The 19,972-nt window shown below is 44.5% G+C and overlaps 2 protein-coding genes across 2 annotated transcripts in view; both read right to left on the reverse strand.

Annotated features, from left to right (window-relative positions):
• Window positions 1-19,972, reverse strand: part of LOC131325756 (uncharacterized) — a 336,707-nt gene that overhangs the window by 189,835 nt on the left and 126,900 nt on the right. The window lies entirely within an intron of this gene.
• LOC131325787 (uncharacterized) lies at window positions 17,046-19,288 on the reverse strand. The gene is made up of 6 exons (XM_058358237.1): window positions 19,040-19,288; window positions 18,841-18,915; window positions 18,316-18,498; window positions 18,042-18,224; window positions 17,766-17,963; window positions 17,046-17,461 (listed from the first exon to the last, which is right to left on the reverse strand). Exons 1-4 carry the CDS (start codon window positions 19,071-19,073, stop codon window positions 18,094-18,096), a joined length of 423 nt encoding a protein of 140 aa, XP_058214220.1. The 5' UTR covers window positions 19,074-19,288; the 3' UTR covers window positions 17,046-17,461; window positions 17,766-17,963; window positions 18,042-18,093.

A 19,972-nucleotide genomic window follows, 5' to 3' on the forward strand; every position in this document is an offset into this window, starting at 1 on the left:
GTGTTTTATTGAGAGCCTGAAATTACATAAAGAATTTGTGTGTAAGTTAAGCTAAAGGATATACACATAGCTCGATATACTCCGAGACCGTCGCGGTCATTGCTCAGAACATCCAGCACCTCTACCGGAATTTGATCAAACACTTGCTTGCTATGTGCGAATCATGTATTCTCCACTGCGTCTACCACCAAAATGTTGTTGAAGATTCTCCAAACCAAGTATATTCTTAGTAACGCATTATCTCTTTAATGCCTCTCCCCGATTTGGCTCTTTGGAAAGAGGCAAAACAAATCAACTCTAATATGCTTTGACAAGATGAGCTTTGTTTTCTGTAGCATCCGGCAATGTCAAATCATCTATACTCTATACTCAGTTCACTCTTAGTTAAGCATACCCTATTTAATCCCGCTCTGATATGCCCTCATTAGACGTGCGTTGTTGTCTGGAATATCAAAATCGTCGATGATATTCTTGTCATTGATCAACTTAACTAAGTACTCTCTCAATTGTCAATCATGCACCGTTTGATGCCCCACATATTTTTCTTCTCTGAACTAACACAATAAGGCCTCTCTGATATGCCCTATTGTTTGTAGCCAAAAATAAACCCCCAATATGGTTTTTGTTCTAATGAATCAGGCTGCACAATCTCTCCCTAATTTGGTAATTAGGCTACATGCTGGGGTCAGGACATATGAGTGTAACTATCCATGTTAACGGGGCAGAGCAGAGCAGCATCATGTCGATCTCTGTGGTTAGTGGTAAATACTCCCTCCGTTTCAAATTGAGAGTCCCTTTTGGAAATTCCAACTATTTACGGGGACATGCAATGATTACACCTACAATACCTATTATTTCCCCCATTATTCATATATTTTACCTACTTTATAACACTTATATTCACTTGTGAGGGACACTTTTGAAAAATCACCAAAATTTTCCTTCCATTTTTGGAAAAGGGCCATCATTTTGGAATAACCCAAAATGGAATAATGGACTATCAATTTAGAATGGAGGGAGCAGTAAATACGATGATCTACTCATCACCACAGCTCGACAACAGGCCATGATCAACGTACTTCAACAAACGTGAGACCCTCAACGGCAGCAAAAATAACACAACAGCAATGGGAGTAGATAAAAACAAAAGCAACGACATCATAAAACTCATTCACACATATTAATTAACTATGGTTAGCACTGACTATAAGAACTCCAAATTGAGCTGCAAATTTGTAGCAGGCCGAGCAAAATGGCTCGGGCCATTCCGAGCGTGATTTAGTATTACTTTCAATTCCATGACATCTTTATTTGGACGTTCGGATCAGCAACCATAGCCGAGGGTCCCTGTTACCGAGGGTTCCTCTAATTACTACTTCCTTTAATGCTCCATTTCCCTACACCTGCTCGGAGTGGAGGATATGTTCGTTTGGACAGCTGCCGAAGGTCCCACAACATGCTCGGTGCCGAGCATGGCTTGGCCGACGATCCAGCTCATCCGCATCAGAACAGCAACCATGGCTATGATGATGGTCGTGACGTCATCCGAACGGTTATGAGGACAATGATGGTGGCACGTGAAGGTGCCAGCTCATCATGAAAACGGTTGCAAAACCCTAAACGTGATGCAACAGTGACATCAGCCGACGCGTGTCAAGCGTTGGTGCAATCTTGGAGACCAAGCGAAGGGTTTCCTATAAATATCCCATTATGCCTTCTTGGAAGGGGTACGCTCAAACAAAACCCTAGCTCCCAATCTCTAACTCTTCCTTGCAAGCAAACTGACTCTTGCACCGGAGGGCCATCCCGGAGAACCTCCGGAGTGGTCTCTTAGTCGTGCTTCGTTTTGCAGGACTAAGCAAAGGAGACAGGAGCTAACCCCGAACCACCATTCAAAAAGGACGAACCATCCAGAACGGAGCCCCACAATTTGGTGAACCCGACGTGAACTTGATTCTCAGATCCACGGCGGCTCCTCCACCTCGACCGCCTCGTTCGTACCTAAAAACCTCACCCCTCAGTTCCTCTTTGCACATCACCTCTGAAACTGGTATCAACGCTGCCTCCCCATCTCACCCTCCTGGATTCACTCCACCAGGCGTGAGCTCTTCCATCCAACGTCCAGTGGGCCTGAGTGAAGACGCTCTAGCATACGTACAAATGCTAGAACAGCAACAAGAACAGACCAACGCTGATGTAGCCGTCCTACGAATGGAGATCGAAAAAATCAAGACCAAAGAATTTCCAACGGCATCCCACTCTGGATCTCAGGGTTGGCGCCGGAGAGGAAATCTGCCACCCCCTCCTCCTTTGGGTGCTGATGCGCGGCCAAAACGAATCTCAGTCCACGACCGCCTGGACCCATCATTGACAGACCATCGAACTGGGGATAACGCTCGCCTTAGGCAGCAGCTCTCACCAGTTCATAAACGTCTCGGCAATGGTGCGGGACATAGGGGAAGAAAAGGACGACGAGAGGGGAGCCCGCATACTGTTTTCTCGAGTTCATCGGCTGGAGACGAATACTCCCAGGGCTCCCAAAGCTACGATACCGTGGAATTTCAAGACAACGATCAGGCTCTCATCCCGTACAAATCCGAACGGCAAAGAAGCCGAACGCCGAGAAGAAACAGGAAAAGTCCCCAGAGCCATCGGAACGAACATGATGAAGTCCCTCGGGAAAAGGCCTACGAAGGACGAGCAACAAATTCAGTAAGCGCTCGGAGGCTAAACCGTGAAAGGAGTGTAAGTGTCGTCGTTCGGCAAGACGATCGCCCTAGCCAACGAAGGGTTTACCATACCGAAAATCTTCCAGAAGAAGACTACAGAAAGGTCCCCACAGAGAAGAGGGAGAGGGAATTTCAACGTCGGCAGGATGAGAAAGATGGAAAACAAAGGGAACAAGAATGCCGAGCATCAAAGAAGTCTCGAAACGCTCGGGAAGGTCTTCCCCCTCGGCCAACACACGAGTACCAATTGAAAAAGCTGACAGAATCACCCTTCTCGGCCAAGATCCAAGCCACTTTGCCGAAGCTAGGTCTACATCTCCCAAAGTTTCAGAAGTTCGATCCCAGCACGACCGAGGCATACACCCATCTCATCAGTTACAGAAGCACCATCTCATGCGTCACCGACGACGATGCCATCATGTGCAAAGCATTCCCCTCAAGTCTTGGGCGCCTCGGCTTGCTTTGGTTCAACCAACTAGAGGCCGGATCGATCCACAGTTTTAAAGAGCTTGAAAGAGCTTTTAACTATCGGTTCATCACTAGCAACAAGCAAGCCAAGGAAGAAGATGCCTTGGCACAGATGAGGAAGAGGCCCGGCGAAATGCTTCGGAAGTATGCCGAACGTTACTGGCAATTGTTTAACGAGATACCCGGTGTTGATCAATACTGGGCGGCAAGGAACTTTAAGAATGGTTTGGAAACTGGAAGCAAAATCTTGGATGAGCTGGCAATAAGGGCGCCTCATGGAATGAACGAGCTAATGAGGACGGTAGAACAGTTCTGTTCCTACGAAGAGTTCCTCGCCGAGCGAGAACTTCAAGGAGGACAGAACTCAATCATACCTCAAAGTCTTCATGTCCCCACGCCCCAAATTGCACCACCGAAGCCCGTGGTCGCTGTCCAGCCGAAGAAGCAGGTCAACACAGTCAAGGTGGCAGACAAAAAGGGGCCGAAAGCCCATGACTATATAGCTGAAACCACGGTTTTCAAAGAGCCGATTTATTTCCTCCTCCGTACGATAGAGAAGGAACCGTTTTTTGTTTGGCCGAACCCTCCCAAACTAAACACAGAAGAAGGCAATAACAACAATCGGAAAAGATGCTCGTACCATAACGAGCTCGGGCATTACACCACGGCCTGCGCTCCCTATAAGGCGCTTTTGGAGAATCTAGCAGCGCAAGGACTCCTTGATGATCATATCGACTGGACAAAGACGCCGAGGAGACAGCCAAACGTTGGTGGAAGAAACCTTATTCCGCGTCCAGTCGGAGTAATCAACGTTATTCATGGGTCAACAACAAAGGAGGCAGCAAAACAGCTTCGTCAAGAGCTTGTCAAAGCTGAGAATGTTACCCAAGTTTTTTCCATCGATCGTGCTCCAAAAAGAGTCAAAATGCTCGAGCCTCCCTGGTCAATAACCTTCACCGAACAAGATCTTCAATGCATCCAAACCCCCCATAGCGACGCTCTGGTGGTCACACTCCAAATCTCAACTCACTCGGTCAAAAGGGTGCTTATTGATCAAGGAAGCTCGGTAGAGGTGATGTATTTATCTCTCTTCAACGAGCTCAAAATCCCACAGTCGTGCCTCCTACCAGCAGAAGTCCCTTTAATTGGTTTCAGTGGCGCTCCAGTTTGGCCTCTCGGAAGGATTATCCTCCCTGTCGTTACGGGCTCGGTTGCTTCTAATCATGAATTCGTCGTTGTAGATGCACCGAGCCCATACAACGCAATCCTTGGCCGAAATTGGCTCCATTCTATCAAAGCCGTTGCCTCAATCTACCACCAGGTGGTCAGATACATCGGCGCCAACGGCAGACAAGAAGACCTATTTGGAGACCAGTTACAAGCCAGACAGTGTTACGTCTCGGCCATTGGAAAGTCATCGAGCTCCAAAAGAGTACATTGGGTTGAAGTCCCTGACAAACCAGTCCTCGAAGATGTTGGATCTCTTCCTGAAGAGAAATCAATTGAGGATCTTATCAAAATCCCACTTAACGAGGATGCATCACGATATTTCATGCTCGGCGCTGGTTTGTCCCAAGCCGAGAGTGAAGAAACCTTGCAGTTCCTCAAAAGCAACATCGAAGTTTTCGCTTGGACGCCGTATGATATGCCAGGCATTGACCCAAAGCTCATTCAGCACTCCCTCAAAGTTTCAAAATCAGCAAAGCCTGTGATTCAGAAGCCTCGGCGGTCGGCCAGTAATCATGCCGACGCAGTTAATGAAGAAGTTGGCAAACTCCTCGAGGCTGGCGCCATCAAAGAAGTACAATACCCCACTTGGCTCGCGAACCTTGTGGTGGTGAAAAAGAAGAATGGAAAATGGAGAGTTTGCGTGGACTACACCAACTTGAATGATGCTTGTCCGAAAGACTGTCTACCCCTTCCAAAGATTGATCAATTGGTTGATGCAATGGCGGGTCACGCTCGGCTGAGTTTCTTGGATGCTTACCGAGGTTACCACCAGATAGCCATGGATCCCGATATGGAAAAGACGGCATTCATCACACCCAGAGGCCTCTTCTGTTACCTAGTTATGCCGTTCGGCCTTAAGAATGCGGGAGCCACATTCCAAAGAATGGTATACCTGTTGTTCGGAATTCTCATCGGAGAAATCATGGAGGCCTATATTGACGATATGGTGGTGAAAAGTCTCAAGGCCGAGAATCACCTCTCTCATCTTGCCGAGGTCTTTGCAATCTTGAAAAAGCACAAGCTACGGCTTAACGCCGACAAGTGCGCCTTCGGAGTTAGCTCAGGGAAATTCCTCGGCTACCTAGTTACTCGGCGCGGTATTGAGGCGGATCCGAACCAGATCTTAGCTATTCAGCAATTAAAACCACCATCCACTCCTCGAGAAATTCAGAAGCTAACTAGGATGGCAGCGGCTCTCAACAGGTTTATTAGCCGCTCATCGGATAAATGCCATGTCTTCTTCCAAACGCTTAAGAAGCAAAGCCAACGAAGTTTCAAGTGGACGAAAGATTGTGATGCAGCCCTCACCGAGCTGAAATCTTATCTCAGTTCGGCCCCTCTTCTTGTCAAACCAGTAGCTTTCGAAACTCTTCATCTCTATCTAGCCGTCTCTCCACATGCCGTGAGCTCGGCACTTGTCCGACGGGAAGGCCTTGAGGACCAACCAATCTACTTTTCTAGCCGAACCTTGCTCCCAGCACAGACTAGATATCTGCCACTGGAGAAACTTCTTTTAGCGTTGGTTACAGCAGCTCGGAAACTTCTTCCTTATTTTCAAGAGCACCCCATCATAGTTCTCACGGAGTTTCCACTTAAAAATCTCTTGAGGAAGGCTGATCTATCAAGCAGAGCATCTCAATGGGCGGTCGAATTAGCAAATTTTGATATCCACTTTGAGCCTCGAACTGCAATCAAGGCACAAGTATTGGCAGACTTTATTGCTGAATTCACCCCTGGAAGCCCGGATGAGGAAACATTGGTCAAGCCTAATTATGGGATGCTAGAACAACAAGAGGCACGGAAAGTTTGGAACTTATTTAGCAGAGACGTTTGGAAGTTGCACGTTGACGGGGCATCAAACAGCAACGGCTCGGGTGCAGGGGTTGTTCTTGTAAACCCTTGTGGCGTCCTTCATAAAAGTGCTATCACAATCAACTTCCAAGCCACAAACAACGAAGCCGAATATGAAGCTTTGCTTGCTGGTCTCCGAGCCACGGCAACTTTACAAGTTGAAGACCTACAAGTGTTCTACGACTCTTAGCTGATCGTCAATCAAATAACAGGTGATTATGAAGCTCGGGACCCAAGAATGATTAAGTATCAAGCTACCGCTCTAGAGCTAATCCGAGGGTTCAAAGGATTCCAAATCGAACAGATCAACAGAGAGAACAACGCTCATGCCGATGCTCTTGCAAGTTTGGCCTCGGCAAGCAAAGCATCTGAATACCGACACATCAGCCTCGGCGAGATTCACAAGCCAAGCTTTGAAGTCTCGGAAGAAGTATTCAACATTTCCCTCGGCCCAAGTTGGATGGATGAAATCGTCTCGTTCCTCAAAGATGATACACTACCCTCTAACAAAAAGGAGGCCCACCGTGTACGCAGCAAAGCAGCCTACTACTGGATATCTGAGCTCGGCCAACTCTACCGAAAAAGCTTCACTGGGCCTTATCTTCGAGTTGTTCACCCAACCGAGGTCCCAATTATTTTAACCGAGCTCCACTCTGGCAGCTGCGGTTGTCACTCTGGCGGCCGTTCCCTATGTCAAAGAGCTCTCAGTCAGGGATACTTCTGGAAAGGAATGAAGAAGGATTGTGAAGAAGTGGTCAAAAAGTTCAAGCCTTGCCAACTTTTCTCCCCCATACCAAGGCAGCCCGCTCAATCTCTCAAAACTATCACTAGTCCATGGCCCTTTGCTCAGTGGGGCTTGGATATAGTAGGCAAACTTCCAACGGCCCCTGGGGGCTTCAAGTTTTTGATCACTGCAACGGATTACTTTTCAAAGTGGGTGGAAGCCGAGCCGTTAGTCACAACAACTGAAACAGACGTTCGGCGATTCGTTTGGAGGAACATCGTCACAAGGTTCGGCGTGCCTTATGCAATTGTGTCGGATAATGGCTCCCAATTCGTCGGAAAGGAGTTAACTGGACTCTGTGCTGAGTTCGGAATTAGATTCTTCAATTCAACCCCATCCTACCCCCAGGGCAACGGCCAGGCCGAAGCCACTAACAAGACAGTCTGCGCTGGCATTAAACGTCGGCTTGACTCAAAACGAGGAAAATGGGCCGAGGAACTCCCTAGGGTCCTTTGGGCCTATCGCTCCACTCCCAGACGCTCCACTGGCCAAACTCCCTTTGCAATGGCCTTCGGCATGGAGGCCGTCATCCCACTGGAATCAAGATTCCCGACCCTGCGCACCGAAACTTTTGATCTTGAATCCAACAATGACGCAGTGGCAACCGAGCTTATCTTAGCCGAAGAAAAGCGAGACGACGCTCAGCTCAAGTTAGCCAACTATCAGCAGGAAGTCACTCGGGGCTACAATCGAAGCGTAAGGCTCAAGAAGTTCAGAGCCGACGACTGGGTTTGGCGGAAGGTTGTCCGAGCCAACCAGAAGACAAAATTCAAACCGAATTGGGAAGGACCCTATAGGGTGATTAAAGAGGTCGGCAACGGCTCGTACAAGTTAGAAGACAAAGAAGGAAGGGAAATTGAGAATCCCTGGAATGCTCTGAACCTCAGAAAGGCCTACCTTTGAACTCTCTCGTCGGTCCCAATCTATCACACCACCTCTCAAAGTCTATTACTTTTCTCTTACCAAAGTGCTATACTTGTTTTGGCAATCTTTTATTTAATGAAAAGTCTCTCCTACTTCTGAAGCATCAGTGTTCTCTATATTTGATTACAATGATTCAAACATCAATCGCTATAAGCTCGGTATTCTGACAATTTCAGCCACGTTCGGATTTCTTTACTGCAAACACAATTATGGCTCGGACAATTTGATTTCCAGCCACAACTCGATTAAACGTTTTGGTTCGGCTATGTCCACACCCAAAACATTTTTCTTTTTTTTAACATATTACCTTGGTACAAGGCTGGCATTTTGAGCCGAGCCTTATACCAGCATTGGGGCTGTTACGAGTAAATCATAAACAACTCGGACAACTTAAAGTTCAAACAGAAAACAAAAGATGAACTTGAAAGTTTATCCTCAGTATGGCTATGTTCATAATTTGACTTGAACTAAACGGCCACATCAAACAATTACTCTACCTATTACTTTGGCATAAGATTGACATTTTGAGCCGAGCCTTACACAAAAGTAGGGGCTATCATGAGTAACTATCAAAACCTTCAAAACAAGCCAAGGTTGCTTAACCCTCGGCAGCCAAAATCAGAAAATATTTCTAAGGCATGGAGAAAAATTCAGTGCAGTAACAAAGTTCAAAATATTCAAAAACTCCTACGAAGAGGGCTCGGCTTGGTGAAACGTTTGATGCCGACCCCCTTAAAACTATTACATCTGGAATGGCAAAATCCCAAACGTTCGGTGCCATCCAGTCCAAAGAAGCAAAGTTCAAAATATTCAAAAACAAAACACTTATGGAAAATCCTAAACTAGGGTATCTTCGACGACCTTGTCTGGAGCCTGAGGATGGCTCTCACCTTCACCAACCTTCTGCTGTTGATCGACGGCAGGCACATCGGTCATCTCTTCATCATCCTCAGGAGGAAGAGGTTGACACTCCTCCTCGGTGTATGGAAGGTCAAGGTCAGGCACAGCCGGCTCGGGAAGTTGCTTCAGAAAACTCGACTCAGGCTGAATCGCCATAACACCAGCCATGGCGTCGACACCGGCAGCATATCCCAGCTTGAAGAAGTCAGGTAACCGAGCTTCAAGTTCGTCGTTTACCATCTTGTGAGCAATCCGGGTATACTCTAAGGCGGCTCTTTGAATCCCGGCCTCATAACCACGGGCGTCGGCAGCCGTAATCTTCTCTTTCTCCTCCCTCTTTAGCTTTTTCAGTTCGGCCTCAGCAGTCTCGGCAGCGACCCTCATCTCAGCAAGCTCCTTCTTCAACCGTTCCATCTCAACCTCCTTGTCCTTGACTTGCTGCTCCGAGATCCTAAACTTGGTTCGCCAAGAATCTCGGTCAGACCTATACCTCTCGCGTTCGGCAGAGACTTTGGAAGCTTTGTCATACGCCTTAAGCGCAGCTTGCCCAGCCTAATCAAAAGAGAAAAGTGAAAAAAGAGAGGAAATAAATAGGAAAAAGATAGAGAAGAGAGAGAAGAGAACAAACCTGAACAAGATGAGAACACATCTCACCAAGACCTGGAAGGAGGTCGGTAGGAACCTGATCGTAATCCCTCGGCAGGGCCAGCCCCCTCAGAAGTGTAATGGCAAGGTTCGGCTCCTCTTTGACTGAGTCGTTCTGAAGGAGAACCCTGCCATCAGGCATCGTGTACGAAGGGCTGAATTGGCGACGGACGGTGGCCTCGGTGGCTGGATCAGTAAGGTCGATATGTGGTTCAATAAGATTCCCCTGATCCTTTGACAGAGGGGCTGGAACTGTGTCAAGGGGCACAGATTGAGAAACGGTCGGCAGAACAACATCCTCTGACGTTTTCTGTCTTTTCTCCTTCTGACCCTGCTGCTCAGAAGAGCTTCGGCTTCGGCCAAGATTTGCCGACTTAGTAGGGATCACAGGCCTTGGAATATTCCTTCTTGACATGTCTTCAAAAGAGGGCTGGAGAAGTTCGGCAGAATCGAACGGAGTAAGCCACTCCTCTGCTGTGAATCCAATCCTCGGCAATTTTACTCTCCCCTGTTGCCTCTTCTTTCGGAGTCCGACGGGAAGGGAGTTTCCTTTCTTCTTTTGTACAGCCTCGGCAGCCGGTGCACTGGATGTCTTTTTCTTGCTCTAAGCGACCTCTTTCCCTCTCTCCTTCCTCCTCAGCACACCTTTGTAGGAGGGTCGGTAATCAAGAAGGGTCGGAGCGTGACGGCAAACCTGGGCAAGCAGCGTCTCGGTCGCCTTCTCCCGAGAGTTGGTGTTAAGTCCCTTGGAAATAGGGCCAAGCTCTGCAAAAACACAGCAATTCAACAAATACCCTCAGCAGAAAAGAAGACAAAAGTAGAACGTAATAAATGACTTAAGCACGTTTGGTCTGATCACCTCTTGTATCAGCCACTTTCGGAACGGTGAACCGACGGAGACCGTCGCCGAACTCGAAGTTTCCGTGCACTTCGAGGTAAAAGTCAGCCCATTTGTCGGTATCCGAAAGTCCGTCTATCAGAGGCTGCTTTTTGGGACGCGTCGACAAATACCGACGGCCAGATTTCCCGTGTCTGGACATGGTGTATGTGAAAAAGAGGTCCGTCGGCGTAAAATCCAAATCTTGACTCTCGATCAAGGCAATTACCGACATAATGATTCGGTAACTGTTGATCGCGAGTTGATGGGGGGCTAAACTGAATTTCCAAAGAATTTCCCTAAGGAAGGGGTGAATTGGGAACCGAAGCCCGGCCTCACAAATGGCCATTAAAGGCACGGTTATATGCTCGGGACGGTGATCTCTATGGTCTTTTATGTCAGTGCTCTTGACTCTATGAATCACGACATCCTCGGGAATGTTGTATTTCGTTCGGAAGGCTACGTACTCCCCAGGGCTGCCGCTGAAATAATGAGCGTATGGACATAGCAAGCCCTTGTCAAAAAGGTCGGCGTCGCTTGGAGCCGATGTCGAAGCTTCGGCTCCTGACATAAGCCTCGACTTGGCTTCTTGACCCACTTGTGGCTCGGTTTCGGATTGGGTTTCTGGGGAGAAGCTTATCTCGGGCTCCGTAAGGAAGTCGTCGGCAGCGTACTCATAATCTCGCTCGGCGTTAGAATCGCCGGACACAGGAGAGGTCGCCGACATTCTCGTTGAAGCAGAATTAATCGCTCGGCTATTCCTCAACCTACGCCACTCGAGAAGCTCGCTGATGAATTGACGATCGGATTCGGTTTCCGAGCAATCCGAGTCTGAAGACACGTCGATGACCTCGTGAGCCAGACCTAGGAAAAGAACAAAGGGGTATTAAGCTATTGAAATCTGCGTCGGCAAAGAAAATCGTTTGGAAGTTTGGTTCATCTTATCGGCTCACGAGTCATATTCTAACCTACAATGGGCTCGGCACTTCTTTAAAGACTCCTAGGCGTTCGGCAAACAAGAGAGTTGGGGACCGTTCGGATTTTTACCCCCATCAAAAGAAATCGTTCGGCGAGCCCCAGACACCCTATGGGGCTCGGAAGAACAAGTCGAGTTCAGGGATGAACATCATCGTTCATCCCAGTACTCTACTGTTCATACAGTACAAAACCCCCCAAAAATCATCCCAAAAACCCAGAAAATAAGCATGAAAGGCAAGAGAAAGAGTAAAACGACAAGAATCGGTGACATACCTGAAGATTTCTGTTGGAATGGGGCTTGAAGTTGAAGATCTGGGTTTAAGTTAAGTTTTGGAACGGAATCTTAGAAAGAGAAACTCCAGACGTTAGAGAGAGAAAGTGCAGAAGAACTTTCTCTCTCCTCCCTCACCACTATTTATAAGCGGAGCGGGCCTTTTCGAATTTCCCGCCCATCATTTCACCGCCGAACCCTTCGCCAACCTCTACGTGACACGTGGCGACTGAAGCCCTTGCCCATGCCAGCCGTCTTCTCGTCTGCCTAGATGTCCTTTCAACTGACACACCCATTCGAATATTCGACAGCTGTTACCTTATGTGGGGCTCGGATTAATCTGCCGAAGGTTCAAGCTCGGCCAAGTCTTAAATCAACCCATATCGAGTAAAGAGCTTCGGCATGGGTTGAGGGGCTATTGTAGCAGGCCGAGCAAAATGGCTCGGGCCATTCCGAGCGTGATCTAGTATTACTTTCAACTCCAAGACATCTTTCTTTGGACGTTCGGATCAGCAACCGTAGCCGAGGGTCCCTGTTACCGAGGGTTCCTCTAATTACTACTTCCTTTAATGCTCCATTTCCCTACACCTGCTCGGAGTGGAGGATATGTTTGTTTGGACAGCTGCCAAAGGTCCCACAACATGCTCGGTGCCGAGCATGGCTTGGCCGACGATCCAGCTCATCCGCATCAGAACAGCAACCATGGCTATGATGATGGTCGTGACGTCATCCGAACGGTTATGAGGACAATGATGGTGGCACGTGAAGGTGCCAGCTCATCATGAAAACGGTTGCAAAACCCTAAACGTGATGCAACAGTGACATCAGCCGACGCGTGTCAAGCGTTGGTGCAATCTTGGAGACCAAGCAAAGGGTTTCCTATAAATATCCCATTATGCCTTCTTGGAAGGGGTACGCTCAAACAAAACCCTAGTTCCCAATCTCTAACTCTTCCTTGCAAGCAAACTGACTCTTGCACCGGAGGGCCATCCCGGAGAACCTCCGGAGTGGTCTCTTAGTCGTGCTTCGTTTTGCAGGACTAAGCAAAGGAGACAGGAGCTAACCCCGAACCACCATTCAAAAAGGACGAACCATCCGGAACGGAGCCCCACAAAATTGACTATTAAGTCTTTAGTGGGGCGGTAGTTGCTATGGCTCTTTGGTCCCTCCCAGGATTCGTCGCGAGTCTGGCATCCCTATGATCACACCCAGGAGAGGATTGCTATGCCCGGTCGTCCCCTCCTCCACCCTTTTAGCTTAGCAAAAAAAAATTAATGGGAAAAAAGAGAAAAATATGGAGTAGCATTGATTAATCATTAATTGAAGGGTCAGTTCTAAACGAGACCACCCGACTAAATCAAGTGTCATCAAAACAGTATAATTCATCATTGTGAAATTTACTAATACTAGCTAACCATTGGACAATTTGCACTTAAAAAACTAATAACCAGTGGTCTACATATATAAACAAAAAGCTAACATTATTCTTGAGATTGGGAAGCATATGAGCACAGTGATTAAAATCCTTAATCGCAATCAAGGAGGGATTAGCGGAGAACGGAAAATCTTCCAGCTCAAAGGAGGAGGACCAACTCGTAAGATCAAAATCACGTGAATAAATACCTTGATAGCGAGGTGGACTATAACGTCCCCAATCGTTTTTCATGATTCAGCTGACGATGGATGCAAATGTTGTTGGACGCAATCGAATGTAGAATGTAAAAAACAGTTATCCGATCTTTATTCAATACTGGAAATTGAAGCATAAAACATTAAACAGAAAATATTTTGGATACGAAACAATTTCGAGAGTCTGAGCGGTAAATCATTCATATTTTTATAGGCAGAATAGGAGAAGCATATATGAGAATTGATGGCGAAAGGAGCTGAAACATCGTGGATTTCTTGTTTCTCCACGACAGAATCAGAACTTTCACGGAGCTTTCCAATCTGTTGATTCATCAATGGATTGAAAGCGCTGTACGTGAAGAACTGGATTCTGTCATGGCAAAACAAAAAATCCACGACGATTTAGCTGATGTCACTGTTAATCTTCATGCTTCTCCTATTCTGCATAGTGAAAGATATGATTGATTCACCGCCGAGACTTTCATTTTGCCCCAATACCTCCATGCGAGGACAATCTCGTCAGTTAACAACCCTGTTTCGACTTCACTTGGAGCAGTAATTCTAGCAGCCCAATTGCATCCATTGTGGGCCGGATTACGGAAAACAATCTAGAAGTTGAATATATACCTTCTACCAATGTATTGATTCAAATTTAGGATCGTTTGCCATAGCAGCGATATCTGAAGTTTTCGTAATTGTGTTACGTATAATGAACAACCCGATAATTACAGAATCTAGAATTATCATGATTTTCACAATACATGAACATAGTGTGCCAACATATTAACATAATATATACTTGGATCTCTTTTTCTTTTTTTTTCTAGGCTACTTGGATTTCTTTGTGTTGTGATGCTTTCTCTTAGCTTTTTATATGTACTCTCCTGTCCTCTTCTATTAATAAAATTTTTCTTCGCTGGTTCAAAAAAAATATACTTAGATCTATTAAGGGAATCGTGTTGGATCCAAGAGTTACTTGAGCTCTTCGGAGGAAGATGATTTCTCTCACTTTAACCATCAGCACTTTCAGCTCAGCTCAGACTCACGGAAAGAGATGGAAAGAACCTGAGAGTAAAACCTATTCTTCAGCTCCAAGGTGGAGATGTCAAATTTAGGATAGTTGGCCATGGCAGCAATTAATCAGCTCGATCTATCAGTACCAGGAGGCTCGTACAACCAGTAAAACCTCATCCAAGGCTTGCCTACCTCCTTGTCAAACTCCTTATAACTCTCAAAATTCACCAAGTCAGAAATTTTTTGCCCTCATCTTCTGGATCCCTTGAATCCAAACTCCTCAAACGTCGCAGGCCGGTGAATCCCAGCAAACCTTTCTCCATATGGTGTAGACCCTTTTTGTTTTTTGTTTGTTTCCTTTTTTCCCCTTCTATGTGGTGTAGAATTTTCACCGACGCGTCGTTGTCCTTATTTTCCTTCGGATTCGCAAACACCGAACAGCTAGCTCTCCGGGGGACTTGGGGTTCCTGTGGACTGTAGTGCTCCAAGGCACTCCACTCCCGAAGTGCGCTCAATTGTGAGTCCTCTACGTCTAAGTTTGTGACATAAACCGTTCATTTTTTCTGGAATCCTGAGCATTTCATGTGTACCAAAAATCATATTCATCTGGTAGACATACACATTTGTACAATAAATCGCAATACCTCATTAGGGTCTATTGTGAAAAATCCACAGTGAAAACTTGTTAATGATAATATTAAATGTTGGAAACAATGAACTAAACAAGTTCACAGTGTTTTTCAAAAAAAGAAAAAAAGAAAAAAAAAGGAGTATAAGAGATGCTTGCTGGGAAATCTAGATTGCCGAAGAGGCAGCGACGGCTCCAGGAATTTGTAATATGGTGTTTAGAAATTACCTTAACTCTATGAGCTAATGTATTGACCAATAATATATGTGCATAACCTCATTTATTAGTATAAATAATATAGACCAAAAAAATTAACCATAATGTAAAAAAATTAACTATGAGGCGAAATGAGGACTTAAAAATATATACTATATATATTTTAATTTTTTTTAAAAGTTGTCGTATTGCGTAGTAGACAATGTTTCGAGAATGGAGGGTGTTGAATTTTATAGTTGTCCTAGACGAATTCTCATATTCTGTGCCAATATTTAACCGGAGTATTAATCTACTAAAATTCTTTTGAAAGAAATTGTAGCGAGTATGTTGGGGCCAACATTTTAAAAAATATATTGTTCGTTAGGTTGACATGATGAAATTTTTTATCGTAGTCTTAAATTCGAAGGAATATTATCCAAGTTTAACGAAGATTTGCCATGTAGTTGAATTTTTTAAAGCTTTGTATGTAATCGATAAGCTAACTAGACAAAAAATAATAAAGTCGTTATTGTCACGAATGCAACATTAACACAATTAGACTATCGACAATAGAGATGGAGAGAGAATACAAAGTATAATACTTAAATCAATAGATTTCTTTTTTTCAATTTTTTTTCCATTCGGATTGTGAGCTTTATTTGAAGTAATGTGTTAGGCACTCAAATATGAATTACCTACATTGATGGACTGTTATTGAGTTGTAGTTGAGTGTTTAATTAGTTGGGTTGGGTGTTCAATTGTTTTTGGGTTAGATGTTCAAAACTTTTAGAATTGGGTGTTCATTGATATTTGAATTGGGCGTTCAAAACAAGATTAGTTTGTAATTTTTACATGTATTCTACGCAAAGTGTTCATGTGACCACTAAATCCTCAATGTGCAGACGCCTCTGCCAAGAGGAATGTTCAGCCGTGGCATTATTTGATGATATACAGGTGAGTGCAATTTTGTTCACCCTCCCTCTTATTGGTTCAAATGGTATAGGTCTCACCCGTGCAATACACTTTCTGGTAAGCATAACATCATTTTATGTTGAGATCTACACACTTTGTGGTGGAATCCACACCATTTCAATCAATAGAAAAGAGGAAAATGTTAACCATTTTAAATGGAGGATAAATAAAACTCAACTCTATACAAATATATATGCAAGTAATGGGGAGACAGGGAGGGGGATAACCGGTTGCTTGTGTTCGGAAAAATCAGAACGGCAGGTTTGCTGCCCAGCGGAGAGACTTCCGTTGCGGTTTCAGCGGCTTGCTAGCCCAGAGACAGTGGAAGAAGGTTTTATACACTTCAAATCGATGGAAAATGACTTCGGTATTGAGCCAGGATTGTACTACATTACTAGGGCGGTTGCTTTGGCTTAAGTTTTTTCTTTCTTTGTCAACGTGATAGAGAAATCTTATTGATGATTTGATGATAGCCACTGCAGAAACAACAATTTAGGACTGAGCTCTTCCATCAATGCACCCCACAAACCATAACGTAAAGGGCCTATGGTCCCAAAAATCTCATCCCCGTCACCATGCACAAGATAATGCAACAATGATGGTGAACACGAAGAATCCCCGCATCAGGAAATGATATAAAAGATACTCAATGGAATAAGATTTTATGCATTGATATCACAGGCTAAATCCAGGTAAAACCAAGGCCAAAACAAAGAGAGTCCCTGCGAAGGCAGCATTACCGGAAATATTTTAATTTAGCAGGTTCGAGGGGAAAATCTGGCAAGGAAATGTTTCGTTACACAAGGAACAAGGAATTGGCATCAACCTTGTAATATTATTCCTAGAACTAACACAACTATGGTCTTTGCTGCTTCAATAATCCGCAGGTTTAAAAAATATTCGTTGTATTCACTTACATTATCATCATGGGCCATTGAAATCCACTCCCCATCCTCATCCTTATAATCAACATCGAAACTACCAAGCTCCCAGTCCAGTGTCTTTGACACTTCTTGCATCAGTTCCTTAATTCCAGACGTGAGAGGGAGCGGGAATTTTATTATCCTATTCCCATTCCCATATGTTGCCTTTACCTTCACGGACCTCGGACCTTGCCTTTCTGGGAGAATAGTAGCCACAGGTTGGCTAGGAGCTGCTGCATCAGAATATTCAGGAAATGCTAAATTGCTAGACTCAGAGACATGTCCCATAAAAAAGGCCTCAACTTGTGAAGCTATCCTACCTTCGTTCGCACTTGGCACCTGGGACGATGCTATCTGAAACTGTGGAAGCCCAAGAGCATTTGGATTTGCATGGGCAGTGAACTGCATTGTTTGACCTTCCAGTTGATCAGGGAGTCTCCAGACTGTTAGGGGAAAAGAAAAGAAAGGTAAAAAATTAGGGTGGAAAGATACTAAAAAAGTAGAAGAGAAATGGATAGTTGTATCAGAAGATTCAGAACATCTAGAGATAAGTCTGTCTGAAAAGAGCTTTGCTTGTGAAGCTAAAGAATTTGTATGCTCATTCCAGTAAATAGATTCAAAGACATGTCCCTCCGGGAAAACGGTGGACTGCATTGTGATCTGGGTAAACAGTGGACTGCACTGATTGACCTTCCGCATGTTGACTAGGAGCCGCTTGATCTGACCAGGTAGGAAATGCCAAATTACTAGATCCAGAGATGTGTCTGTCTGAAAAGGGCTTTGCTTGTGAAGCTAAAGAATTCGTCCAATCTATTGAACCACCCCTGTTCTCACTTAGCATCGATGTTATTTGAGGCTGGGGAAATACAAGAGCATTGTGATTTTGATAAGGAGTGGACAAAGTTGATTGATCATTCACTTGACTTGCCCATTCAGAGGAACTCCCTGCGTTTTCACTTTCTTGGTAATCAATAGGATAATTACCAGGGTAAGAATCATGAAAAGGAGGGGTTTTCACAATACCTATTATTAAACCATTTTCTGTATGCAAAGCAGTTGGGCCTTCCGTAAAATCTCATCGAAATACATTTGCCTCCTGATTTTGACAAACGGGTTCAATCTCCATCCCAGTCTCCACATTATGTGATGGCACTTCACATCCGGTTGATGTATTATTTTCTCCATGTTGATCAGGGGGTCTCGCGACTATTTGGAGAAAAGAAAAGAAGTAATTAGGTACGAGAGAGAATGAAATAGAAAAAGAGAAATGGATACTAGAAAGAAAATTTCACGATACCCATTATTAAACCACTTTCTATGTTCAAAGCAATTGGGCCTCCCATAAAATCTTGTCGTAACACATTTGCCTCCTGATTTTGACCAACCGGTTCACCCCCCATCCCAGTTTGCACATGATGTGATGGCGTCTCGCATGCGGTTGATGTATTTCCTTCTCCATGTTGATCGGGGGGTCTCCCAACTATTTGGAGAAAAGAAAAGAAGTAATTAGGAACGAGAGAAAATAGAAGAGAAATGAATATTACGAAGAACAATAATGAAGGTTCAATCATGTCAATCATAAAAACCAGACACCTATTGTCAATAAGATCTAGTAACAAAATTGGTAATTAATACTCGCATTCCCTTTCTGCACCCACAACTTTTGGATAGACTAATGTCATGCTCCATTTCTATGTAATTAGCCAAACAGGAGAGTAGGAAGAGAGGGAGGAATGGCCATTGGATTATTCGGGTATTTTTGGTTATCCATTTCTCTTCTTAACTATTCAAACAGGTGACTAGTAAGTGAGGGTGGAACTACCTTTTTTTTTCCTAATATGTGGCCACCGATTGATCCCGTAATCCCTACATTTGCGTTTAAATGTGGATACGCTAACTGCATGAGAAAGAGTCAACATAAGAAACTCATATCGTTACAAATTCTACAAGAAACTATTTGAGCTCGCCTTGCAGAGTTATTTTGGTTGAAAACAAGTGAAACATGGCAAGCATTAAATTACCGCCAAGGCTCGCTGCAGCATCTTCACGGTTCATCCTGCCTTTAAGTCGTCGAAGATCATCTGAATTAATACTAGTATATATCTCTTCGGGGTCTTCTTGTTCTCTTGTTCTTTCATTCCCAGAATCAGATGCAACAGAGCCGCTTTGATCTTGTCTGACACGCTGTGCTATGTTCTTTGTCGCAGCAAATTCACTTGATGATAAAGACTAAAGGCCCCACAATCTCTCGTCCTGGTAAGGCTGAAGACCGAGGTGAAAATCTACCAAGCCAGGATATATAGATAGTTGAAGCCTCGAACAAGTTTTGCAAGCGTAGATAGACTGATAACTTGAACTGGTCTTTCGTCACCTAAAGAATATCCCTTCATTGTTGCCCAGTCCTGAGTCAAGCAAAGGTAATCATTAAATTCTGGCTTTTCCAAATTGCACTTATTTCTTCACCTATTTTACAAAAGATATGTTCACTCATTTTATTAGTAATTTGGACTTCAATGGATTAAATTCCTTTCTTCTACCAGTTCATGAAAAATTATATCCTCCTTTTCCGAATAGACACCAAAAAAAAAAAAAAAAAGCACGTTGTCCTAATGAGTGATTAGCCTCATAAATGGTCAAACTCACTTATCAAAGAAAATATATGACAAACTCGCACGTCCATAGTAGTAACCACAATTACATTCACGTTTTGTCATAGAATTTGAAAAAGCATGCTATTTGAAGGCAAAAAATCCCAATGGGTGAGAATATGGTGCTAGAAGTTCCGAAGTGCCGCAAAGTTCAAAGGACGAACCAATATTTATCAAAAAAAATCACTTTCTGAAAAAGCTTCAGCAATTTCCAGGACAGTTAAAGATAGAATCCCCTCCCCAGTCTTTTTCCTGCTCAAATTCTTTCTTTATTTCTTTTTTATTTTTTTTATTTTCCAAATCTAG

The sequence above is a fragment of the Rhododendron vialii genome, chromosome 5a, assembly GCF_030253575.1.
Source record: "Rhododendron vialii isolate Sample 1 chromosome 5a, ASM3025357v1".
NCBI classification, from domain to species: domain Eukaryota; kingdom Viridiplantae; phylum Streptophyta; class Magnoliopsida; order Ericales; family Ericaceae; genus Rhododendron; species Rhododendron vialii.

Excerpts from the sequence above, each read along its gene's own strand:
- LOC131325787 (XM_058358237.1), bottom strand. The coding sequence starts at position 19,073 with ATGAACCGTGAAGATGCTGCAGCGAGCCTTGGCG. Across the intron at positions 18,916-19,039 it reads TGCTGCAGCGAGCCTTGGCG|TTAGCGTATCCACATTTAAA; the intron begins GTAATTTAATGC and ends TTTCTCATGCAG. Across the intron at positions 18,499-18,840 it reads ACATATTAGGAAAAAAAAAG|TTGGGAGACCCCCCGATCAA; the intron begins GTAGTTCCACCC and ends TTCTCCAAATAG.